This window comes from Trachemys scripta, chromosome 7 (assembly GCF_013100865.1).
Source record: "Trachemys scripta elegans isolate TJP31775 chromosome 7, CAS_Tse_1.0, whole genome shotgun sequence".
Taxonomy (NCBI): Eukaryota; Metazoa; Chordata; order Testudines; family Emydidae; genus Trachemys; species Trachemys scripta.
This window is the reverse complement of record NC_048304.1, coordinates 25,922,251-25,941,189: the sequence shown is the minus strand read 5'-3', so window position 1 is coordinate 25,941,189 and position 18,939 is coordinate 25,922,251. Positions and strand designations below refer to the sequence as shown.

The following is an 18,939-nucleotide window of genomic DNA, read 5'->3' as shown; positions in this document are numbered from 1 at the left end:
CACTATGCAAAAATCCATATGGCAGACATCAGATAGATTAAAAACTGACTAACTGATTATAAAGACTGTAGAGGTCACCAAGCTTTGTGGTAAGATAAATAGGGATAAGGCAAAGTCATTAAATAAAGAGCCATCAGGATCACTTGGAAAGATGGGCACAATTAAACATTTATTTCAATATATCCAAGGACAATTGGAGTTAGGTGGCTAGGTGCTTTCGAAAATCCCACTAGACACCTATCTGTATCTTTAAGCCATGTTTACAGGGCAGCCGGTATCCTGGAAAAGCAAGGACTCTGAAAAAGTTACAACATTATAATGAATTGAACATGAGCTCCCACTGTGATACTGTGGCAAAAGGGGCTAGCACCAATGATTTGCAGTATCCAAATCAAACAGACCAGAGTACTGTTTTCACCTCAAGGCAATTCTTCTTCTTTTTTGTGTACAATTCCCCAGAACCAAGCGTCCTGTTATTTGCACTGTTCACACCACATTAACCTTATCTCCCTGAATGGTCTTGCAGTAATTTTTTTGTTCTCATGTCTGGTATACCAGTAATTCACTTTCCACCCAATACAAAAAGATTTCCAATCAAAGACAGTTAGCTCCAAACATGAGACATAAACATTATTGGTGCTGTTCCACCAGCATTCCACACGTATGATGATTCTGATGAACCTCTCTAATTTGAACTGCAGTGTTGCAGTCTTCCAGCTTGACAGTCTACAAAAATAAACAGATAAAACTGAAAGACAAAGGACAAAGCCCGTAATTCAAAGCCTTTTAGAACTTCTGATATACTAGATTTTAGAACTTTGTATTATTCATGTTGGACCAGATCTTCAGCTGGTGTAAAACAGCATACTGATTTACATCAGCTGAGAATCTGGTCCATTTTACGTGGGAGAAAGAAATTTCTATAGAAATACAAAAGTTTTTGAAAAATCACTTAAGTCTTCTGATTCCCAGTTCCCTATTTAACCCACTTCACCACATTGCCTCCCAGGCAAGTCACTTTAAATTCTTTGAGCATTAGTGTTAAAATTTCTAAGGGTATGTCTACACTATGGAATTAATCCGAATTTATATAATTCGAATTTTGGAAACAGATTGTATAAAGTCGAATGTATGCGGCCACACTAAGCACATTAATTCGGCAGTGTGCGTCCATGTACCGGGGCTAGCGTCGATTTCCGGAGCGTTGCACTGTGGGTAGCTATCCCATAGCTATCCCATAGTTCCCGCAGTCTTCTCTGCCCATTGGAATTCTGGGTTGAGATCCCAATGCCTGATGGGGCCAAAAACATTGTTGCGGGTGGTTCTGGGTACATCCTCCCCCCTCTCCAGGGAAGCAACGGCAGACAACCGTTTTGCGCCTTTTTCCTGGGTGAACAGTGCAGACGCCATACCACGGCAAGCATGGAGCCCGCTCAGCTCAAGACAGCAGTCATGAACATTGTAAACACCTCGCGCGTTATCATGCAGTTTATGCTGAACCAGAACCTGCAAAACCAGGCGGCGAGGAGTAGGCTACGGCAGCGCGGCGGCGAGAGTGATGAGGACATGGACATGGAATTCTATCAAACCGTGGGCCCCGGTGCTTTGGAGATCATGCTGTTAATGGGGCAGGTTATAGCCATGGAACGCCGATTCTGGGCCCAGGAAACAAGCAGAGACTGGTGGGACCGCATAGTGTTGCAGGTGTGGGACGATTCCCAGTGGCTGTGAAACTTTCGCATGCGTAAGGGCACTTCCATGGAACTTTGTGACTTGCTTTCCCCTGCCCTGAAGCGCCAGAATAGCAAGATAAGAGTAGCCCTCACAGTTGAGAAGCGAGTGGCGATAGCCCTGTGGAAGCTTGCAACGCCAGACAACTACCGGTCAGTCGGGAATCAATTTGGAGTGGGCAAATCTACTGTGGGGTCTGCTGTGATGCAAGTAGCCAAAGCAATCACTGAGCTGCTGCTACAAAAGGTAGTGACTCTTGGAAATGTGCAGGTCATAGTGGATGGCTTTGCTGCAATTGGATTCCCTAACTGAGGTGGGGTGATAGATGGAACCCATATCCCTATCTTGGCACCGGAGCACCAGGGTACCCAGTACATAAACCGCAAGGGGTACTTTTCAATGGTGCTGCAAGCACTTGTGGATCACAAGGGACGTTTCACCAACATCAACGTGGGCTGGCCGGGAAGGGTTCATGACGCTTGCATCTTCAGGAACACTACTCTGTTTAAACGGCTGCAGCAAGGGACTTACTTCCTGGACCAGAAAATAACCATCGGGGATGTTGAAATGCCTATAGTTATCCTTGGGGACCCAGCCTACCCCTTAATGCCATGGCTGATGAAGCCATACACAGGCAGTCTGGACAGGAGTCAGGAGCTGTTCAACTACAGGCTGAGCAAGTGCAGAATGGTGGTAAAATGTGCATTTGGCCGTTTAAAAGGTCGCTGGCACTTGTTACTGACTCGGTCAGACCTCAGCCAAACCAATATCCCCATTGTTATTGCTGCTTGCTGTGCTCCACAATCTCTGTGAGAGGAAGGGGGAGACCTTTATAGCGGGTGGGAGGCTGAGGCAAATCGCCTGGCTGCTGATTATGTGGAGCCAGACACCAGGGCGATTAGAAGATCACACAAGGAAGCGCCGCGCATCAGAGAAGCTTTGAAAACCAGTTTCATGACTGGCCAGGCTACGGTGTGAAAGTTCTGTTTGATGAAAACCCGCCTCCTTGATTGACTCATTCCCTGTAAGCAAACCACCTTCCCCCCTTAAATCACAGCTTGCTTTTAAAGGAAATAAAGTCACTATCATTTAAAAATCATGTATTCTTTATTAATTGATTATAAACATAGGGAGAGAACCAACAAGGTAATCTGGGTGAGGTTTGGGAGGAGAATAGGAGGGAAGTAAAAGGCCACTGAAAAAATTCAAGTATCAGAGGGGTAGCCGTGTTAGTCTGGATCTGTAAAAAGCAACAGAGGGTCCTGTGCACCTTTAAGACTAACAGAGGCCTGTTAGTCTTAAAGGTGCCACAGGACCCTCTGTTGCTTTTGAAAAAATTCAATATAATGACAGCCTTTTGGTTGGGCTGTCCACTGGGGTGGAGTGGGAGGGTGCACGGAGCCTCCCCCCTGCCCTCCCGCGTTCTTACACGTCTGGGTGAAGAGGCTATGGAACATGGTGAGGGGGGAGGGAGGTTATACAGCGGCTGCAGCGGCTGTCTGTTATCCTGTTGCCATTCCTGAAGCTCCACCAGATGCCGGAGCACGTCCGTTTGATCACGCAGCAGCCCCAGCATTGCAGCCTGCCACCTCTCATCTTGAGCGTCCCTCATGTTCACTGGCATCTTTCCTGTACTTAGATACTGTGTCCATCCACTCATTCAAATGAGCTCTTTCATTGCGAATGCATTCCATTATTTCCGAGAACATCTTGTCTCGCGTCCTCTTTCTCCGCCGCCTTATCTGAGATAGCCTTCAGGACAGAGGAGGGAGGCTTGAAAAATTTGCAGCTGCTGGAGGGATGAAAAAAAGGAGAGAAGTTTTTAAAATATACATTTTACAGAACAATGCTTATACTCTTTCATGATGAACAACACTATTCACATTACATAGCACATGTGATTTCAGTACAGGGTTGCATTTTCCATCTTAATATTGAGTGCCTGTGGCTTTGGTGTTAGAGATCACAGACGCAGGTCCGGGCAACAGAATTCAGCTTGCATGCGACCATGGTAAGCCATTGTCTTTCGGCTTCTGCACCCTCCTTTTCCACATACCAAGCAAAGCCCGTTGACTGCTGCGGTTTTCCTGTTAACCTTCAGCAGCAGAAAACAAACTAACCTCCCCCCCATCCAATTCTCTGGGATGATCGCTTTATCCCTCCCCCCACCGCGTCGCTGGTATCAGGGAAGATCCCTGCTAGCCAAAGGCGAAAAGCTCAGTGCCAATTCCCCCTCCCCCCCCCCGCGCTTGGCTAACTGCAGGGAAGGATTTCTTTTCAGCCACAGGCAAACAGCCCAGTAGGAACGGCCACCTCTGTCCCCTTAATTAAATTCACGAATTTCAACCAGGTTACCATGAGCGATATCACTCTCCTGAGGATTACACAGCGAGATAAAGAACGGATGTTGCTTGAATGCCAACAAACACCAGGATCATACGCTGCCAGGCTTTGTCATGCAATGATACCAGATTACTTTGTACTAGCATGGCGTGGTCAAGTGTCCTACCATGGAGGACGGGATAAGGCTGCACTGCCCAGAAACCTTCTGCAAAGGCTTTTGGAGTACCTCCAGGAGAGCTTCATGGAGATGTCCCTGGAGGTTTTCCACTCCTTCCCCAGACACGTTAACAGACTTTTCCAGTAGCTGTACTGGCCACGAATGCATCCCAAGTCCTCAGGGCAAATTAATCATTAAAAAACGCTTGCTTTTAAACCATGTTTTATATTTTAAAAGGTAAACTCACCTGAGGTCCCTTCCATGGGGTCATGGTCTTGGGTACTGGCTTGGAGGGTACTTCAGTCAGACTAAGAAAAAGATCCTGGCTGTTGGGGAGAATGGAGTGCTGTGTGCTCTCCGCAAGCTCGTCCTCCTCCTCCTCCTCTTTCCTGTCCGCTGAATCCTCAGGTGTGGCTGATGAGATTACCCCCGCCTCGGAATCCACGGTCAGAGGTGGGGTAGTGGTGGTGGCCCCCCCTAGAATTGCATGCAGCTCAGCGTAGAAGCGGCATGTCTGCGGCTCTGACCCGGAGCGACTGTTTGCCTCCTTTGTTTTCTGATAGGCTTGTCTGAGCTCCTTGACTTTCATGCGGCACTGCTCTGAGTCCCTATTGTGGCCTCTCTCCATCATGCCCTTGGAGATTTTTTCAAAAGTTTGGGCATTTCGTCTTTTCGAACGAAGTTCTGCTAGCACTGAATCCTCTCCCCATATAGCGATCAGATCCAGTACCTCCCGTACAGTCCGTGCTGGTGCTCTTTTTCGATTATTGGCCTGCATGGTTATCTGTGCTGATGAGCTCTCTGTGGTCACCTATGCTCTCCTGTGCTGGGCAAACAGGAAATGAAATTCAAATGTTCGCGGGGCTTTTCCTGTCTACCTGGTCAGTGCATCCGAGTTCAGATTGCTGTCCAGAGCGGTCACAATGGTGCACTGTGGGATAGCTCCCGGAGGCCAATACCATCCAATTGCGGCCACACTAACCCTAATTCGAAATGACAATATCGATTTTGGTGCTACTCCACTCGTCGGGGAAGAGTACAGAAATTGATTTTAAGAGCCCTTTATTTTGAAATAAATGGCTTCGTTGTGTAGACGGGTGCAGGGTTAATTCGATTTAACACTGCTAAATTTGAATTAAACTCATAGAGTAGACCAGGCCTAAAATGGTTTAATGATATTTAAAATAAGCAAAATCCAAAAATAGACATGAGGAAAATTTATATGCAGCCATATATCATTAGTTAAATATTATTAACCATTTTACAGATGACAAAACAAGGGAGAAAGGATAAATAACTAATCTGGACTACTGGATTAGATGTGAATATTGAAGCTGGGGCCCCTGGTACTGACGCTAATTTATTGTGTGATTTTGGCAAGTCACAAAACATCTGACAGACTCGATTTCCCCTTCTGTAAAATAGGGGTAATATTTACTAATTCCATATTTACAGGATGAGAGTAGCCTTTACCCTGAAAAAGCAGTGCTATAGAATAACATTAAACCCACCATGCTGCATTTATACCTGCAGTGGTCTCCCTTAAACACTCGCCAACTTATTCAGATGATTAAATAATACTACCTCATTATATGATGAAAATTCTTATTAGACACTAGAACATGATTTAACTTTGCACACAGGCCCAAACATATTTACTTACAATAGATAACGCTAATTCCACCTCCAGTCACAAGGTTTTAATTGCATCTGTAGACTCCAGAAAACCCTCATAACAGAGGGCAGCATTTCACAGTATTCAGACTAGTGTCTAAGAGCAGGTCCCACTTGCCACTGGGAAGGCTCCAGACTCATTCAAGTTTATTTAAACATTTACCAGTTGTTCCACATAAAATAAAGCACGTGCTGAACTTTAAGCACAAGAATAGTCCCACTGAGTTCAAGTATGTGAGTTCAATAGCACTACTCATGTATTTAAAGTTAATGGGTGAAATTCTGGTCCCACTGAAGTCAATGGTATTTAGGTATTGTCCAGCCAAGCGAGAAGAGGGACCGAAACAATGAACATAGTTTAATTAAGCCACAACTTTATTCCCAAATGTCAGAGAGTACTCAGCAGATAAAATTATACAGTGCAGGTAATTCCATAACCATTTATATTACCCGGAGCACCTCTGTCAGCCTTCCCCCTTCCTACCCTGGTCCCCAGCCCATCAGCTGCTGGGATCTCACCACCCACCCCCTCAAATGAGGGCTAATGGGGGCTATAAAGAAGGGGGTGTTGACTCCCCGCCATACCAGTTGTAGGAGCCCTGACCCCCCCCATTTTCACTCCTATGAAAATACCTCCTTTAAATACTCTCCAGATCCATTTTATCTGATCACTGCATCTATTCCCTACAGAGTACCTGGACTGGATATCTGCCCCAAGCTTACATAATGAGCTGCAACCTCATAGCCTAACCTCTGTTATGTTTTTTGCCCCCACTAAGCCCCCAAACTCCTATGGGGAAGGTGAAAACCTCACCTTGCCTGGGTCAATCTGGTGGTGAATGAAAAATTCCTTCCCAGACCCCAACCCCAGCCCGACTCCACCCCCACCCTACCAGAAAGGAGCAACTAGCTTAATGACCACAGCGGATCATGATGAAACCTGGTATTTTAACTACTTACATGGATGGGAGGCTGCTCAGACTGGTCCAGGTGAAAACAAAACCAGGTTATTTACTGCATAGACTTGGGTACCAATAGTTCCTGCCTCTCTTCTGGTCACCTGACCAGCCCCACACTGACCTGGCATGGTGCTGCATGCACCTCAGCTCTGTACCAGGTAACTTTCTTGGCTCTCTAATCCTTGAAGGTGGAACACACCTTCTCCAACAACCCACCACTTAATGTGGGATGAAGTCATTTGCAGGTTAAAGGCATAAAACTCCAAATAAAAATACAGAGGAGATTTTTTTGGGGGTTAATTCTTTAATTTTACATAAACTTTCTTTCATTTCTTTCTTTGGTGCTAGACCACTTTAAAAAAAGCATCTTTTTTCTGGACACTCTTCACCCCCTCATTGAAAGAGCACCATATAACACTGTTACATGCTAAATATTACCTTCTCTGACAGAGCTTCTTCTAATGTTGCTAGAGCTGTGTCCGTGTTACTGGAATCCGTCTGCAATGATTTCACTCTGTCTTTTAAATTGCTTAGCTGTTTATCTTTGTCCCTAAGTTGCTCCTGTAGATTTTCAATCTGAAAATATAAATAGATCACAATATTAATCAATATTTTCTTATCATTCAAGAAGGGAGTTGAGCCATAATAATCTGCATTACTAAAACAGCTACATGTACACGTACGGTGCTGTATCCCTCAGGTTACTGCAGATCTTCTATACCACACATGATGAGCAACAGAGCAACCTCTTCTTTTGCTCAAATCTTTCAATATTCATGGCTACATATTAGAAAGTTTTGGGGCAGAAGGGGTGGATTTGGAGGGTGTTGTGGAAGAAGAAAGGAAGCCTCAAAACCTATGAATAAGCATCTTAACTTCTGAATGTTTATTTGAACTAAACTCTTGGAGGTGCACCCAGCATTCGTTAGCCTTTTGAAGGTACAACCACCAGTACTGAACATGTAAACTGCAGCTGGCCAGGGGTAGCTCTAATTTATATGTCTAGATTTTTTTTAATTATACATATTTTGACATGATTCTCTCATTCTTCTGAGTGCTCCATTGTATAACCTGAACATGGCCCAAAAGGCATAATTCACAGACAACTAGTGGGGCTTGGTTCATCTTAATTTTTTTGTGGAATGTACAATCTGGGCAGCCAGTCTCCACCAGCACTTTTGCTCTTAGCCACAGTTTTGCTGGCAAGAATGTATGAACATTGAGAAGTAAAAGTTGGTCCTTAACTTTTAAAGGCAAATACATAGTAACAAGGCAGGAATGGTCAACTATGATATAAAATAGGGGAAACCTGTTGAGGTATCAGTTTATAATATATTCAGAATATCCCTATTTTCACACTGTTAGACCAAACATATTCTCCTTGTGCACTGAAAGCTCCTACTGACTTCAATGTGAATCATGCTCACACAAAGATTTCAGGACTGCGGCTGAAAAAATGTGCCAAATCTGTTGAGCAAAGTCTGTACCATAAAATATTTTTGTGGGTAACTGATTTAAAGTAACTGCATGTAAAGCAGGCTCTTAATAGGAAGAACCTGTGATATGGATCAAGTTGAACAAGTATGAAACAGCATATTTGGCAAATAAACCATGTACTGGCAGCAAACCAGGCACTTTTATCCATTATCTATAGCCTGAGAACAAACAAGCTAAACTGCAGATTATAACTCTTGTACATGATTGGTAGCCTGGATCTTCTCCTGAGGACTGCATTAGTTACCATTGACTATATGTTTTTACTTCTCTTACTTCATATCATGCACTCTTATCTAAAAAACACCAGCATATGCAAAATATTCCTTTTTACAACCTTAAAATGTCAAGGAGGAAAAATAATACAACTTAAAATTAAATACTCTTTCTTTTGCATTACATATTGGTAAGGAACTTTTTTTTAAAGGAATCCTGTATAAATTATGGTTCAAGAAAAAACAAAAACCACAAAGAACATGCTAGAATCCACACAGGATATCATTAAACAATTACAACCCATACTTGATGAGGACCACATCATGGAAGATATCTTTCTTGAACCCTCTCCCCCTTCTGGCCTTCAAACAACACCCCCCCTCCCAATCTCGGCAAGCTCCCCACAGGGATAGGGGGATAGGACACAGCAACTCAAAGTGGCACCAGACCCTACCAGACCAACAGGTGCAAAACATGCAGATATACTTCCCCTGCTACAATGTTCAATACCCCCCCCTTTCAAGATGCATGGGTCCAACACATGCCTTTCACAACATGTGGTGTATCTCATCCAGTGCATCAAATGCCCCTACAACTGCCATGTGGGTGAAACTAGACAATCATTACACTCTCAGATTAACTCACACAGAAAAATGATAAAAGACAAAAAACACCCTATCACCCTATCATTCACTTTTCACAAAGTGATCACTCGATATCTGACCTCTCAGTCTTCGTCCTCAAAGGAAACATGCACAACACCTTCAAAAGACAAGCCTGGGAACTTAAATTCATAACTCCGCTGGACACTAAAAAACATGGACTTAACAGAGACACTGGTTTTATGGCCCATTACAACAACTTGTACACACCCTGCTGCCTACTAACCCTCCATTGTCCTATGACTGCAGAGATGCCCACTTCATATTAAGTGATCTCCTACAACACACATGAACTCATTATGCTTAACGATTTGTCCCACTTTATTAGCTTGGCCACTCTAGCTTTCCTTCTCCAAACCTGAAGAGAAGCTCCGTGAAGCTTGAAAGTTTGTCCCCTTCCACCAACAGAAGACAGTCCAGTAAAAGATATTATCTCACCCACTTTCTCTCTCATATTCTGTGACCAAGAGTGGCTCATAGCCTGGCTGCAACAACACTGCAAACAACATACATTTTCTTAAGAGTAAGAAGGCAAAAATGAGCAAAATTTAAAAATATAAAAGAGAGAAGACAGACCAAATCGGAGCCGATAATATGGCTATAGCTATAACATATAAAGCCATATTTATGTAAGCTTACAATTTTTCAATATTCTCAAACCAAAAGAAAACAGCAGTCTAGAAAATCAGTGCCACTTCCATCACTTGAAATTTCCCCTACACTCCTTATGTTGTTCCTCCCTCACTGTGATACTTCATTTTGATTTATTTTACTGAATGCCTTAGGGGTGTTAGAATGGGGAATCCAGGGTTCTATTCCCAGCTCTGCAAATGACCATCTCTAAGACCTTAGCAAATTGCTTAACCTGTCTACTTCAGTAGGTCTACTATGTAAAATGCGTATAAAAAGAGTATAACCTTATCTTTCTGAAGTTTTCTAAGTGATATGAAACCTTCAAAAAAAGCATGCCTTTGGATAAGTGTGATAGTAATGCCGCCCCAAATGGTCAGAAAATGTCATCACAGAGTAAGACAACTTTCATTAATCGTTCTTGAAGCTGACTTTCTTCTATTACATGGAGTTTGGTTAAATTTTAAAAAATGTTGATTTATTACCTAAGGTGCTCAATTCTAATGGACAGACAATGTACAGTAAGAACCTATTCCATATGAATACATATACACACACAGATACAGAACTATCACAGCAGTTTTACTTTTCTGGCTGTTGTCCACTTCATATCTTCAGACATGGATTAGAATAAGGAGAATGATATACCCACATATGTCAAAAATAGATTAATGGAGCTACCATACACAATGCTCCCATTTGTGCAACTGATCCTGCAATAACAGAACCTTTGGGCAGGTTGCTCTACTGTCATTTTATTTCTGTTGACAGTAGTCCCTCAAGTATATATCCAAAGGTGAAAATACATTTTACGGCAAAAATCACTTAACAAATTAAGAACATGTTACACCTGGCCATGATTCAGCTAAGCAGCAGCCCTTGGACAGCATCAGGTATTATATTCACTAGAGAGCTTAATAAAGAAATTGTCAAGGATGTTATCCTCTTCGTCTCCCAGATGAAGCACAGAACTATTTGGCTGGTGGAGGGTTAAACACACAGTAGTGTTAAAGGCTCAACAACTACAGTTTTATATTTACAGATACTGTAGCTTGGGCTTACAAGATATATGAAGTAAGACCCACTGGTTGAATCACTTTGATTTTCCTCTACTTAAAAATAAACATTTTAGCTAGTATGCTCACTTTTACACAAAAGTGTCTCCAAGAATTTTATCACATATATTTTTAGGCAGTTTTATAAAACACTTATTCTTCCTTAATATATTATAGATGTGACTGGCCAAGCAACTGCCACAGACTTCCTGTCACTGACTTACTACTGTACATATATAAAACCTGAAGTTTGTAGATTATTTCATGGCTGTGAAAATCTTTACAACTAGAGCCTTATATGGTAGAAGACAACTGCATAATGCTGAATAAATAGACAACTTTAGCATTGTGGTTGGTTTATAAGAGTCATCTTGAATATTGATGCAGAACAAAAATAGATCACTTTTTTCAATTGTGTTTTGTTCCTGTCGTTTATGGCTGATGTAGGTTATATAAAAAATGCATAGTAATAGTAAAGGAAGAAAAATAATGGGAAAACTACATTGGGAGGTTGTCAATTTATAATAGAACAAATCAATCATAGAAAGCTGGTGTGACGTTTTATAAAACAAATTCTGAGATGCTTAATTAAACATTGCTTTGAAGCACTAATGTATTGATTAAATTATCTTTATCCTGTCATTTTTAATAGGAAGCAGTTTTTTAAACTTCCCATATGACATTTACGTAGATCCTGGCAAAAAAAAAAAACGCTGCATATGATTGAAACTGCAATCCTAATGGTTCAGTGGGGCCTTTATTGAGGAAATGCTCTTCTTAAATCATTGCACATCAAGCTCATGGGTGATCAACATGTTCCACATTAATCACAAAGGTTTAGTGTACAAATTAATCCAGCTGCTCCAACGTTCTCTCTCATTAGTTTAACATTAATCTGGAAAAATTGTATAAATACTGTGCTCAAAATCTAATTCCAGTGAAAGCCATTAAATGGATCAGTGCTCCAGTCTTTATATGAAAAATATTACCTCTTCAGAGCTTGACATTGACCTCATACAGGCAAAAACTCCCATTCATTTCACTGTCTTCCTACTTACGGTCTTCAGATTAAAGCTCCAATTCAGGAAAGCATCCCTAGTCAGGACAGCAGTTAAGAACATGCTTAAAATTAAGCAAGCACTTAATCACTGTTTTGAATCAGGGCCTGAATCTTTACTTTGATAGGCTCCAGCAGAGCACACATTAGACCAGATCCTGCACGTGCTGAAATCAATAGAAAATTTGCCATTGACTTCATATAATAATGCAATACTTTACACATGCAAAGCAACTTTCATCCATCAGAGCTCAAAGACTTCAGTGGAAGCAGGATCAGACCCACTACTACTGTTATAGCTGAACTAGATTATTTAGAGTATACTAGAGTATTTATTACAAACCTAAACCCAAATTCTCTGCTCATTTAACCCCACTGAATTCAGCTGAGTTATGCCAGCAGAAATTTGGCCCCTCATGAGCAAAAATTTATAACCACCACAAAACAGGGATGCACATTAGCATGAAAAAACATCTGAGATAAACTGTTTACCTTAAAATGTGTGAAGTCAATTGAAGATATTTTGACAACTTATAATTAGCCATTAGGGTTTGCGTGTAATACATACAGAGAGAGAGAGAGAGAGAGAGAGAGAGAGTGCAAGTATATGTGCACATGCTAGTGGTAATTTCTTTATTAAAATTTGTTGCAATCTGAAGAGTGGTTAAGTCGATATGTCAGATAGTACTATGCCAATACTGTATCCTAATTTAAACTTTTTACAGTACGATGATGTGAGTACATGACATTATTACTATGGGTAAGAAATCCCTACTTGCTCTGTGACACAGTAAAATACTAGCTTTAGAAAAGGCACACCAAGTATACTCCATACATTTTCATCATTGCTATCAGTGGAATTGGTGACACTATTTTAATTTTGACATTTAAATATATAAATATGCATCATAGCAATTGGATAAATTCTGTCCTGCATGACATTCCACGTCTGGAATTTGGCTCTGTATAAAGAGTTAAAGCTCAAGAGACACTACATGCTCCATCTCTCTGAGTATTACTGGATATCTATCTTCCTCGAAGAAACAGAAAGAGGATGGGGGTGGACAAGGTGTTGGGAAGATATTATGTAGATTAGCTCATTACTGTAAATTATCTCTGTTTCATACATAGTAATATTTTTGTTCAGACATAGAAATAGAAGATAAAAGTTCCTAACTCATTAACACCTATTTTATGGCATTGTAACAGTCACATCCAAAATTATATTAACTGGTACTTAGAGACTTGCACACCATGTTTCTTTACTTTCATCCAAGTATTAATGATTCTAACAACTACTTCATGACCCCCTGTGGAATATTTAAGCCATTGCATGTTTCAGCTTCATCAAAATATATTTTCAAATGGAGGGGGGAAATACCAGGAGAGTGTTTCCAAAAACATGTAATCAATATTTAAAGTTGGATCTACTCTTTTATTTTTATCAGCTTGACGTACCCATTGTAGGCACCCCAAATTAAAGTACTTATTTCCTATGTGCAGTGCTTATCTGAATTCCAAAGTATTTATACGATTTCCTTCCCCTTCTAACTAATTTTAAAATATGATCCAAGCCTTAACCAAGAAAACATGTTCTAAAATATTACAGCATTTAACAAAATTCTCCCCTCAGAGGTAAAGAGAACAGGCATCAAATTAAAAACATCCCCACTGAATTACAACTGTTTTAATGTAGATCATTCCATTCATGGCCCACAGATAAAGCAATATACAAATGGCCTCTTTAGTCTCCTACTTACACTGGTACTGGTGTAGATCTGGAGTAGCTCCATGAAGTTATTTAGATTATACTGGTGGAAAGTGAAAGGAAAAACAGTCTTTTTTTTTTTTTGTTAAGAGCAGTTGGATATGGGTTTAATGATACTCTGGTAGCATAGACAAGATCTCATGGTTAGCTAAACTTGGACAGAACTCTCAACAGGGTTAGGGAGTACAATGGGAGTTTGTATTCTTAGACACTAAAATCTTGTAACACATCAAATTAACTAGCTCTTCATGGGCTTTTTAAACCGAGAATGATATAGGTTATGACAGATTATTGCTCTCTCTCTAACATACATGTATATATATATTTTATTTTTCACATGCATGCCTCTGGCAAGGTAGGACATGCATTACCATCAAGTTGTCAACATGTAATCCCCATCTACCTTTGCTGCACTGACATTGCGCTATTATCTTTACAAAAATAAATTCATCTAATCTTTCAGTATTTTAATAAATGTGTATATTCTCATCATTTAAATTTGACACTATTTATATTTTTTTAAAGCATTACACACTCTGATAATAGTCTGATCTATTAGGCATCCTGTCAATAAACTGCAAGTGCTAATCCTGTCACTTTTTCGCGATTGTCTCAGAATGCTTCTTGAGTACTCAACGGATTAAATTAAATCTCACCTGCTGACATTCTTTGTAATTCTACAGAAAGCTACATTCTCAAAAAAATTATTTTCATTATCCAAGTTAAAGCTAAGATACTGTACTCTATAATTTGCAAGAAAATAATATAATCAAAGACAATTTTCAAAATAGTGCCTTTAACGATCTATAATGAGGTGTAACAGAATTTTTCAGATAATTTTTTCTGTGGCCTTTTTATGAAACCTTAAATATTTGCTAATACAATTAATTTAGCTCAACATATTTTCTACTCTGCTTTGGATTTATATGGGTTTTAAATGACTTAAACAACAAATATTTTGTAATACTGGCTCTTTGAATCCTAAAACTAATTTTGTTTGACCCCTCTTAGTTTCTATAGACCTAATTCATTTTCTGAAATGTGTATCACATTACAGAAGGAATCATCATATTCCAGTAAAGTGAATCAAAAAGATAATGAAACTAATCTTTACATCTAAAAGGAAAACCCAGGAAAAACAGAACTTGTGATTATAAATTTTTTCATTCTTTATTTAGTAAAAAAAATTATGTATTTTAAGAAACCAAATTCCAAACAATATTTTGCAAATTATTATAACATTCTAATGAGAAAGATTTATTAGAAAAAACATTTATGCAATGGAAAAGCTATCCCTATGAACAGACAGAATTTCAAGCTCCCCTTCTCCCTCCGCAGATATGTTTTTTTCTTCAGAAAGTGTTTTCAGGGTTGGATTTTAAGACAAAGAATTTTGAACCCTAGCATCCATTCTCACATTAACCTCCTCCCAGAGACACACAAACATAATGAAGGGTGCAAAAATGAACTACTCAACTGAAAAAGACAATATTAAGTGTAGTTCAAATGCAAATACCATACATGGCTATTTACACACAATTTATTTTTTATTGGTTGGTATGACTCATGGTAAATGTTCTGACCCACACTGCAAATGGTCCATTTCAGACGCATCTCAACATACTCCAGAATCTAGTATCACTAAAGAAATAACTCTCGTAGTGACCTAATACAATAGAAGAATTAAAAATATAGAGAGTTGTACCAATGTCTGTTCACTTTACTACATTTTTAAATGCTGTGATAACATACATTCTTAGTTAACATCAGTTAGAACAAAACCAATTATTTTTAAGATGCAGATTAAACTTTTTTGCCTACTATAACATATTGGGGAAAAATACTGCTACATGATAGACAGATAGCACAGGGAATGGTTTTTGGAAAGAAGCATTGATTTGTAGCAGAAACGTTTCACAGAGTGAAGTGCAGTCATCAAGTGTCAAGGCAGTCGGAAAGTAATTTTTAATATTACTTTAACAGATTTTACGGTAACTACGTAAGGTCCTGATCCAGTAAGAACAATATACAATCTGCCTCCACAGCTCTATATCAGCTTCCATGACATGGAAGCTGCACTCTTATTTTATTTAATCAGGGTTTTGATTAACAAAATGTTTTCACTGTGCACTTCTTTTGCTTCGATAGTTTGACATTTCAGAACAGTGTAATGATCAAGTCAGAGAATAGTCCTTGTAAGTGCTTACAGATTCAGCACATGAACAGTAAATATTTGTTCTTCTTTGGGGAAAAAAGTTATACAACCTACATTTATATAAATTTTAAAAAAATCAAAATATATGTTTATAAGACATTTAGATATAAAAATTACAATAAATACGAATTAGAAAAATATGTTAAAATACACAGCATTTCTTGGAAAAATGCAAGATTTTGTTTATGAAGTAGAGTTAAAAGAGGATGTTTTGCTGCTTCCAATGACATATATTATGGTAATTTATTTGTTATTACTATTCTCGTCTTTATCAGGGTAGTGAGTAAATGGTCTATAAATCTTTTCAAAGTATGTTATATTTTCTTCATTTTTGTATGTCGTTTCAACACTTATCATAGTTCTGAATCATTCATCTACAGAGGAAAGATTCTAGCCTTTCAAATGCCTGCAAATTATCCACTTTGCTACAAAAACAGAAAGTTTTTTCCCATTTCTACATATTTCTGGAGTGCTTTCTATGGCTGACATCCCCTAGCAAAAATAGCACAAGGGACAACAAGATATTTTCACCTTGTATTTCCTCTAATATTTTGCACTGCAGGCTCTCTCCCCAAAATATCAGGGTATTAGAACATTCCCAAATCACATGACAGTATCATTTCTAAAATGCCAACATACGTGTGAATTACTAAAACCAAATCAGTTCAGTTTATTGATGTTCACTGTAACTTATTAAAATACTTTGGCCTTGATCATCCCATCAAACCCATGGAAGCTAGAGGTATCCACATAAAGGACTGGCCACTCTGCACTGTTTCACTATCTCCAACTTCCTTTAGTACTACAGTTTCTTCAGGTTGAGTCCTACAGCAATATTTAGCCAGGAGCCCAGAACTAGTTAATGCTGCTTCAAGCAACACACCCCAACCTCATAACAAGAGGAGCAGAGGAACAAACTATTTGTGCAGTGTTTAAGCATTACAAGATTTTAGATTTGGAATAGCAGCATTTGTGACATGACATACTTTTTAATTAAGTGAAAACATATCAATCTGGCTCTCTGTCTGTGATGTGACGTTGCTTACTCTCATCTACAACAGTACTTTAAAACAATTTAGAATAAAGCTGGATTCAGATTTTTAATGTGAACTGTGTTAACCATAAGAACGGCCATACTGTATCAGACCAAAAGTCAATCTATCCCAATGTCCTGTCTTCTGACAGTGGCCAATGCCAGGTGCTTCAGAGGGAATGAACAGAACAGGTATCATAGAATCACAGAATATCAGAGTTGGAAGGGACATCAGGAGGTAATCTAGTCCAACCCCCTGCTCAAAACAGGACCAATCCCCAGACAGATTTTTGCCCCAGGTCCCTAAATGGTCCCCTCAAGGATTGAACTCACAACTGTGGGTTTAGTAAGTCAATGCTCAAACCACTGAGCTATCCCTCCCCCATCCACTGTTGCCCATTCCAGCTTTGGGCAAACAGAGGCTAAGGACTCCATCCCTGCCAGTCCTGGCTAATAGCCATGGATGGACCTATCCTCCATGAATTTATCTAGTTCTTTTTTTAATCCTGTTATATAAAATGTATGCAATACAGTAATGCTACCAAGTTACTTATTTAGGACATAGCCTTCCCTGGATAAATGTGTGCAACTCATATTAACATTAACAAGAGTGAGAATGCACACAGAGCTCAAGAGACTATACCCCCCCCATGTATGTACATTAACCCTTGTACTATGTACTTACATTTTGAGTTAAGTTGCACACTTTCATAACTGCACTGAGTGTACAGTAAAGTATACTTTTTAAAAGTCAAATTCTTATTTATTTTAAGAAGAACTCTTCAAGCCAGGACACAATTAAGAAACACCACATTCAGTCTTCTCTGTTGGGCTTAAATATATATTTGTTTAACTCTCCACGAACACATTCACAACAGTGAAGTGTGAACTGATCAAGTACAATCTAAAATAAAACATAAAAAGAATTTTAAAAGTCACCCTGACATAGAGGTATGCTTGAATGCTATGCTTGTTGTTTACAAAACATTCTCCTTCCCCACATCACTATATGTTATATAAGGAAACAACTCTACAGCAGTGAAAAAGAGAATAATTCATATTCTACCAGTAAACAACTGTACATGGCAAATGCATGAATAACTATCGACAATCCATCGAAAAGAAAACAACAGTAGTGGCAAAAGTAGCACTAGGGCAACAGATCATCCCATAAATGAACTTCAGGTCTCCCTAAAAGCTCCACCAATTCTGATACCAAATCAACTATAAGTATATACACAAAAACCTGATCCAAGGCTTAATGAAGTCAATGGGGCATCTGGAAAGAGGGGTCAGGGAGAGAGAGCTAGCACAGGAGCGCTCCTTTGCTCGTAGAAGTAATGTTCCATTTTGAGTTATTACCAACGGGATGGGTCTGAACTCATCAGCAACCTCTAGGTAAGTGACTTGCATATTTTTTTTTCTGAACTTAAAGATTTATGGTGAGATTTTTCAAAGTTGCTAAGAGGATCTGGACACCTATTTGCTCTGGTGGCATAATAAATCCTAGCCTTCTGCAGCAGATATTGGTTGTTCCCGAATATACACAAACCTCACATTTTAAATTCTAGAAACAGCAACACGATATTCCTGAAAGACTATTTAATTTAGAAGTATGTTGTAAAATCATAGAATCATAGAGTATCAGGGTTGGAAGGGACCTCAAGAGGTCATCTAGTCCAACCCCCTGCTCAAAGCAGGACCAATTCCCAACTAAATCATCCCAGCCAGGGCTTTGTCAAGCCGGGCCTTAAAAACCTCCAAGGAAAGAGACTCCACCACCTCCCTAGGTAAAGTATTCCAGTGCTTCACCACCCTCCTAGTGAAATAATGTTTCCTAATATCCAACCTCCTCCAATGCAACTTGAGACCATTGCTCCTTGTTCTGACATCTGCCACCACTGAGAACAGCCAAGCTCCATCCTCTTTGGAACCCCCCTTCAGG

At 39.7% G+C, this 18,939-nt stretch overlaps 1 protein-coding gene across 6 annotated transcripts in view; it reads right to left on the bottom strand.

Annotated features, from left to right (window-relative positions):
- Positions 1 to 18,939, bottom strand: part of ERC2 (ELKS/RAB6-interacting/CAST family member 2) — an 840,163-nt gene that overhangs the window by 470,352 nt on the left and 350,872 nt on the right. For all 6 annotated transcript variants that reach the window (XR_004646570.1, XR_004646571.1, XR_004646572.1 and 3 more), the window contains exon 8: positions 7,303 to 7,440. Coding sequence is in view for 1 of the 6 variants with exons in the window: in XM_034777024.1 (XP_034632915.1) it covers positions 7,303 to 7,440 (138 nt within the window). In the remaining 5 variants the exon portion in view is untranslated. The remainder of the gene's footprint in view (positions 1 to 7,302; positions 7,441 to 18,939) is intronic.